General features: G+C 30.4%; 1 protein-coding gene across 1 annotated transcript in view; it reads right to left on the bottom strand.

The window, feature by feature from the left end:
- The window catches only part of LOC106478881 (formin-like protein CG32138), a 125,428-nt gene that overhangs the window by 54,460 nt on the left and 62,828 nt on the right, over nucleotides 1-8,140 (bottom strand). The window contains exons 8-12 of the mRNA XM_022382573.1: nucleotides 7,609-7,869; nucleotides 6,308-6,356; nucleotides 5,070-5,122; nucleotides 2,021-2,162; nucleotides 408-581 (exon numbers count right to left, since the gene is read on the bottom strand). Of these exons, the coding sequence (XP_022238281.1) occupies nucleotides 408-581; nucleotides 2,021-2,162; nucleotides 5,070-5,122; nucleotides 6,308-6,356; nucleotides 7,609-7,869 (679 nt within the window). The remainder of the gene's footprint in view (nucleotides 1-407; nucleotides 582-2,020; nucleotides 2,163-5,069; nucleotides 5,123-6,307; nucleotides 6,357-7,608; nucleotides 7,870-8,140) is intronic.

Raw genomic sequence — 8,140 nt, 5'->3', positions numbered from 1 at the left:
ATTTTTGTAAATACAAGATGCTACAGCAAAACTTTGAACTTGCAATCATAATATGGAAATCAAAAGTGGGAGATATAAATAAAAGCATAAACAAACAAGATAGGTTTTGTTCTTACTGTTTTACTAAAACTCTCCCTCAGTTTATGAGTTACTTATGAGAATTATTACAGTGTTATCATATAAGGTCAAATTAAGAAAGGATACATTAATGTTGACTAAGTTCCGTTAAATAATAATAATATTTATACAAAAATTATACAGAGTTTTCTCAATAATGTAGACTTCTACAAAATATATGATGGGCTTATTGGCCTGCATGTTTTGAATACTAAGTTTAGTTTTGTTATAAAACTACATCAACAGCTAATACCTTATGTCACATTATATTAATGTTAGTTTTTACTGACCATTCTCAGGGCAAGGCATCTGCCCAGGTGGAGGAGGTGGAGCATTTGAAGACTTATTACAACCAATTGGAGGTGGTGGTGGTGGTGGTGGGGGAGCTACAGGTGGAGGTGGTGCAGGAGCAGGTGGTGGAACTGGTACAGAGGGAGATTTTCCAAGTTCAGATTTTGTTGACCCTGTTAAAAACAAGTAGTATAATGTATTCAGATGATAAGAAAAACTCAAACTCTAAAGAATTATAGTTTTAGAAAGTTAAAATTTACCATTTTTAACAGTTTTTTATCAAAACCCAGGAAGACATAACGTAAACATAACACTAAACCAATAAAAATATGAACAAAGCTGTTTCACTTGTAAATCTTGTTCAATTGTAGCTTCTTGCATACGGGTGAGATTTCTGTATTTGCAAATAATGGTTAACTATAACTTCTTCCATCTATAAAAGCAATGTGCTCATCAAATAGCCATATATCAGACACCATTCTTAAGTAACACACTAGAAATTTATTCCTAACTGAAAATAAAATTGCATCCAAAGTGGCATTTATTTTTACAATTACTGAAAACAAATTGCATCAAAACCACACACACACACACACACACACACATATATATATAACAGCAGAATTGTTATTTCTATTTTTATAGGAGAAAATTGTATGTTTGATCAAGTTCAGTTAAATATGCTACATTAAGGGCACCCTTAACATAAAAAACAAGCCACACAAATCTGGATTCTATATTGACCTTACTAAATTTGTGAATTTTAAGGTTCCCCATTTTGTTTGGTGTATGCAAGACAAAGATATTCATGAGTTGCATGTTGCCATGACATGGAGCATTGTCAACAAGAGGTCTCAAGGGGTGGATTAGCTGTGCTCTTTTTTCTTTACTTTTGGTCACAAAGTTTCAAAGTACTTCAGAGTTTGAGCTGCTAACCATTTCCCATTTATTTTACTGTCAATGACCGAAGTATAAATTCACTGAATATAAAGCAACAAATCACCACTTGTGTCATTAGACTGTTTAAGCGACACTGTAATTCGATAGTTTCAAGAGCAACAAAACATGAGTACAGAAATAAGCCGAGAACACGATGTGGAACTTATGAGCTTATGTATCCTACAGTGTTTACAACTAGAATTCCCCAGAGTAACAAGACTGCACTTTGAATCCGAGAAAACATTTATTACAGTATATGGTTCGGAGCTGATCCAATAAACATTGCAAGTGTTTGAATATTGGTCATCCTTATGGATGTTTTGAAATTAGTGGTATACCATACAGGCATACAAAGATAACTGCTGCTTTACCGACTGCCTGTACAAAGAACAAGACTAAAGATACTGCCCTTAATCCGGAATATCAAAGTGCCCATTATTGCATGATTTATTTTGTTTACAAATAATAGAAAAAGAAAGAGATTGAAAAGGTCTGCCCTTAATGGCATGGTGCCCATTGTTTTTGAGGTACAAGTTAATCAAGGTTCTACTGTACTACACCATTTCCACAAGTTACAGAAGAACCAAATATATTTGCACACTTATTATTACATCAATAGTGATCAATCAGTTCAACAAAAAATGAAGGTAATTTCTGAATTGTACTAATTCACCTCTTGGCAGTGAGTTCTGAAGAGTTTCAAGCTCAACTAGCTTAGATTCCAACATGCTCTGCCTCTGTCGTGACTCTTCTTCTTTCATGGTATTTTCTTGGCGTAACGTGTTCATTTCTTCATCCATTTGATTTAGCCTCTCCTGCAAGAAGTTGATGAATCATTTTTACTTATTTCTTGGTAACCATATTTTAAAAAACTTTCTTTTTTTTTTCCTTTTTCTAGATTACTTATGAGACCCTTTTTTCATTTCATACCATACCTGCAGTGGCTAAAAAAATACTAACCCATGCTAACAGCAGTACAAACTTAAAACCATTATACGGTGTTTCTCTTACTCATTTGCTTTGGGAGTACAAGGGTTACTGGATATGTGAAATTCAGGGATAAATGGTTATTGCATGTGACCAAATGTGGAAATAAAATATAGAAAACAGAAGGTACATGAAGAAGTTTGTAATAGTTGCAAAGACAGAATGTTTTAAAATTAGTTTAACAATACTCTATTTCCTTAGATTTAAGCAAAATAAATACCTACAAAAACTGAAAATGCTTTTAAACTGCAGTGAGCAGCTCATATTTTTTTTTATGTTCCCAGTACTTTTCTATTTCCTGCTTTCTTTTCAGTTAGCCTAGCTGATGTAAGCTTTCCTATAAAATCTTTTAACTGCCCCTCATTGTTCCTGATATCTGTTTCTATAGCAATTGTTTTAAATACATTTGTTATTTTAATCCTCACATGCTCATTAATGTCTACATTGACAATGCAGCAGTGATGAATCTCAGCTTGTTTATGAATAGCTTGAAATACAGAAATTTGAAAACCTGGTTAAATTTCCAAATAGCAGCACAGGAGAAACTAAGCATTTTAGTAACCTTCAAGACATTTTTTTTTTTCATATCGTAAATTATCGAAAAAAATACAAAAGCCTAAAGTTAAATGATAACAGAATTGAAGATTCTTCTAATTCTTTCAGTATACAATGCAACTTGATAAACATATTTCCAACAAGTTTACTGGTTCTTTCTTTTATAACATGACTCTTATGACAAATAATTCCAGTAATTATCATTCTTACAATAAACAGATTGATTGTTGTTGCATTAACCATGGTTAATACAGAGTCAAGTACAGTAGTAATATTCTCCTCTACCTATAAGCTTTACTTTTCCAGACTTCACGACACATAAGAGATTGTTTAACTTTTTACATTTCCAGCCTATTTTTCATCAATATTTTTTTCTACTATATGGTATCCATAAAACTTCAGGTGCATCATTTGTGTTCATAACTTTAGACTTTAGTACAAGCGATACTTATCATACAATATAATCACTAGTTCACTTTTAGAGAGAGTACACTCTCAGAGATCAAATAATGAATGTTCTGCTACTGTCAATTATAAATCACAGGAAAAAACATAGCATTCCTATGATTTTTACTTCAGTGTTATTATACACTACTTCACAAAAAATATTTACAAATTTAATTTCTTCAATATATTCATCTCAGAAACCTAACCTCAATTCAAGTGTTTTTGTCAAAAGTAATCAATTATACAAACATATGGTCAGTTATGCTTCTATTAGTATAACTTTTTATATCTTTCTCTCTACAGCTATTTCCAAATAAACTCAATGCAATAACTGTAGTTATAAGGGAACTAACATAAAGTCAGTCCTTAGTCGACCAAACTGTGCACTACTGCTAATAACAGTAGCTACTGTACAAGCACATTAAAAAGCATATTAACATACTTTTCCTTAACATCCTTATTGATTGATTATTTTGGGATTTCCAAAACTATTTCATTAGCCATCCCAAATTATGAACTTATAGAACAGAAGAAAGGCAGCTAGTCAACAGCACCCACCACCAACTCTTGGACTACCCTAATTGAGGAGTGAAATGTTACCATCACTCTTAAAATGAACCTTAAATGTGGGATGTGTTTCTGCAGCAACAGGATGCAAAATATGAACCTTTGGATTTACAGTCTAATGCACTAACCACTGGGCCACACTCGGCTCTTAACAGCCTGGACTTACAATGTCAAACAAAAAGGTATTGTTTCTTTAAATAAGACAATAAAAGGTATATTTCTGATCTACTTCACAACGGACATTTGTAACAGGTTAAATCAAAAGCAGGACCTTGACATAACTAGATTCTTGATCACTTCAGGAATAAAATTCAAATACATACTCAGACAACTAAATAGCAAACACTCCAGGAAACTTACAAAATACAATGTAACAACTGCCCAGCCTTTTAATTATATAAAGCAGGATGCAAATCAGATGCAAGAATAAAAAAAAAAATCTGCTACTGTCAATTCTAAATCACAGGAACAGCATAGAATTCCTATGATTTTACTTCAATGTCATTGTACACCACAATACAATATTTAAAAAGTTCATTTTTTCAATATATCTATCTCAAAAACTTAATTCATATTCTTCTGAAAAACATAATCAATTATACAAAAATATGAAGTTATACTTTTATTACTATAACTTTCATATCTTTCTCTCCAGCTATTTCAAAGTAAACTCAATGGACTAATTTTAATGATAATGGCACCATCTTTTACATGAGATGACAAAAGCGATATTTCTGGTCTACTTCATAACAGAAATCTGTTAAAGAAATGCTTATTTTTTATTTTGATATTGTAAGTCCAAGCTGTTAAGGCCCGAGTGTGATCTAATTGTTAATCTAAAGGTTTGTATTTCACATCTCATTATATAAACTAGCGTATTCACATAATTTGTGGTCAATGTTGACTTTATAAAGCTATTGTTTCACTCACCACACAATATCTAGCTACTGCTAGTGTTATATCTTGGTCTCTTTAGAAACCTACAAATATATGTCTGTTTACAAAACTTTCCAATCGCACTGTTTGTCTTTTTCTTCATTCTAACCCCCTAGTTATTCATATTTCTAAGATACAGATAACATATTTTCAAAGTATATCATAACTAAAATTTAACTGCGATCTAAATTGAGCATAATATGCATTGTACAAGAACCATTAACACATACCTCCATCTCAGTTTTTTCCTTCACGATATTTTCTAGTGAAGTTTCTAGCTCAACTAAGAAAGAAATACTAATTAATTCAAATAGCTTGAAAAGAAAAAAAAAACATGTAATTAATTCTTCATCACAATTTTGTCTGGTCAATCACACTCAGTTAAACATTAAAATTTATAAAACAACTAGTAAAGAAAACAAAAATAGTATCTCATGTTCACAACAGTGTAAACAAATGTAGCAAAAACAATATAATCAGCTCAGAGAAATTTTTCTAACTTCTGTATCTCTTTAACTTAAAACAGATCAAAGGAACTCTTGAAACCTTATGAATATAAATATCATCAATATTAAAACTTATCTTGAAAATCAGTTAAAAGACTCTCAATTACTCATTAACATGTAAGGAAGTTGTACCTGTTGTGTTTTTTTTAAAGGTTTTATATAAATATATTCCTCTCACTTAGTTCTATGGTTAAAGGCAAATCTAACAGTTTAACCAACTTTGAATTCTGTACTGAAATTTTAAACAAATTTAACTTTCAGCACTTTTACACAGAGGTGACAATTGCAAGCAATAAAAGGTACATATTTTAAATAAAACAATGCAAAACTTGCTACCCCATAAACTCTATCTAGCTACTATGCAATTTTAAGAATCTATCATTTTAAATTTTATGAAAAGGTGGCAATGAATAAACAAGCAACAATGTTTTAAAATTATAGTTTTAACTGTTGGAAGCTGATGAACCATTGGATACTAACAGGCTTACTATAATAAATCATGCTACAGTGCAAACAATTTTTATCACATTATTCTGAATTTGTATATTAAAAATTTTCATATCAGAGACTTGAAAGTGACATGTGTAGTCTAAAATGATAGGTCTGAAATGTTATTATTTTACATGCTTCCAATTTTAAATTTATAAGAGGAATGTTATAAAAAAAAGTTTGGATGGTCTAGTGTAATTTTTCTTAATAGACATTAAACCATAAAAAAAAAATTCAAGTTGGATAGCTTTAATAGTTTCATGAGACTTTCAAACTGAAACTATACAAAGAAGAAATATCCATTTTTTAAAACAAAATGTAAATAATATAACAAAATTCACTTGTTTATGCAAGCAGTAAAAAAATAAATTTTGTAATACAAATATAGGATGCATGAACTATTCTTTTCTGTAAACAAAATGAAAAGGTTGTATTGATTTCACTTTTATTTTCTTTAAATGGAAAAATCTTACCTAGTCTTGCATTTAGCTCATTTTCTATTTCCTGTTTCTCTTCAATTACCTTAAGAAGAAATTAATTAATTTAAAATAGAATTATAGCAAGCAACTTTACATACTGTATGAAACATATTATTAAAGACGTATCACAATGTACTATGTAATAGTAAATTTTTCTATTAAAAGAAATGAAAACTTCTAACCAGAAATTGTAATACACAAAATTCCATGGATAAAATGTTAAGTGGAGTAAGTTGAAAATCCTAATTTCCTGTTGAACCATCAAGCCAGTAGAACACCATAACTTTGTAGCTTGTGATAATTGTTTTTTAAATCCTTGTCACAAGGTAACCATGCATGCACACAATACCTAAACTAGGAAGAATGCTTTTTCTAAATGACAGATAAACATCATAAAGGTATTTGTGGATTTATCTTATTGATAATAAGTAATAAGTTGGTTTTCTTCTAACAAAAAACAATGCATGTTTTGTAATTACTGGTAGTTAAGTTTCACTAAATTTGAAAACATTTAAAGTACCAAATTTCTCAAATGCTTTACCCACAAGTTCACTAGTCCAACATTGCAGGAGGAAAGTAATTATTAAAAAGACTTTTATAATGTTTTCATCTTCTGGATGATAAAAACAAATATATAATTAATCATCCAAAATACATTGTAATCACTAAATCTTTAAGCATCAACAAACAAAACTATCCAAACATGCACATGAAAGTATAATTTTTTTTTAAATCACCTTATGATAAACTTCAAACACTTTCTCTGTAGTTGTAATTCTGTATGTTAAGACATGATAAACTTCAAACACTTTCTCTGTAGTTGTAATTCTGTATGTTAAGACATGATAAACTTCAAACACTTTCTCTGTAGTTGTAATTCTGTATGTTAAGACATGATAAACTTCAAACACTTTCTCTGTAGTTGTAATTCTGTATGTTAAGACAAATGCTATTTCAAAGTTAATCATAAACTTAGTGTCAAATGTTGTCATTCACATACATAAAATAAAGAAGAGTACTGGATTTTTTCTTTTGAAAACTAATTATGGTGACATCATGTTGAGTGCAGTAAAGTGGTTTAAACATAAAAAAGAAATATATTTAAAAGTTTTTCCTGATCTTATAATAACTCGGCCTAAACGTGCTTTCGCTAATCCTCACAAAACCCTATGAACACACCAGTTTGCATCGTACTTTGAAATAACTCTATACAGGGTTTATAGAAAAATTATACTCAACAAGAAAAAAATTATACTTTTTTCCTGTAATATTTAATGTATGATGGTCATATTTACCCTTGATAATTGTTGTTCTATGTCTGCCAGTGCATCTAATGCAGCATTCTTGGTCTCAGAATCTTCCATTAATGCCACTACATCAAAAACGTTGTCTAGATAGGCAGATATTTGCACCTGCAGCTCCTCACTTTCACAGTGTCTCAGTTTTTCTAGATATTCATCCAGTCCAAGTTGTGTGAATTCATACTGCAGGTGAACTCTGAAGTTCACATCCTCCACAGAATGGACTACGATGTTGATGAACTGCATGCAGGCGACCTATGGAATTTCATATCAAATTGTACCATAAAAAAATTGGAAGCAACATTCAACATAATTTACTTAAAAAACAACCAAGAAACTACAAATACTTTTACAAACCATAATATTTTTACCACAAACTTTTCTTAACTGGTATTTGTGCTTAGTAATTACATGTTGAATATCTTGGAGTGAAGTCATTAGTTTAACACAGAATTTGGAAAGGTTTTAATACTTCCTATACATTTAATATATCACAGTACAAAATTAATGTGTGTGTATATATATA

Source organism: Limulus polyphemus, unplaced genomic scaffold, assembly GCF_000517525.1.
Source record: "Limulus polyphemus unplaced genomic scaffold, Limulus_polyphemus-2.1.2 Scaffold258, whole genome shotgun sequence".
Taxonomy (NCBI): domain Eukaryota; kingdom Metazoa; phylum Arthropoda; class Merostomata; order Xiphosura; family Limulidae; genus Limulus; species Limulus polyphemus.
The sequence above is the reverse complement of the archived record's forward strand: the minus strand, read 5'-3'. Positions and strand labels throughout refer to the sequence as shown.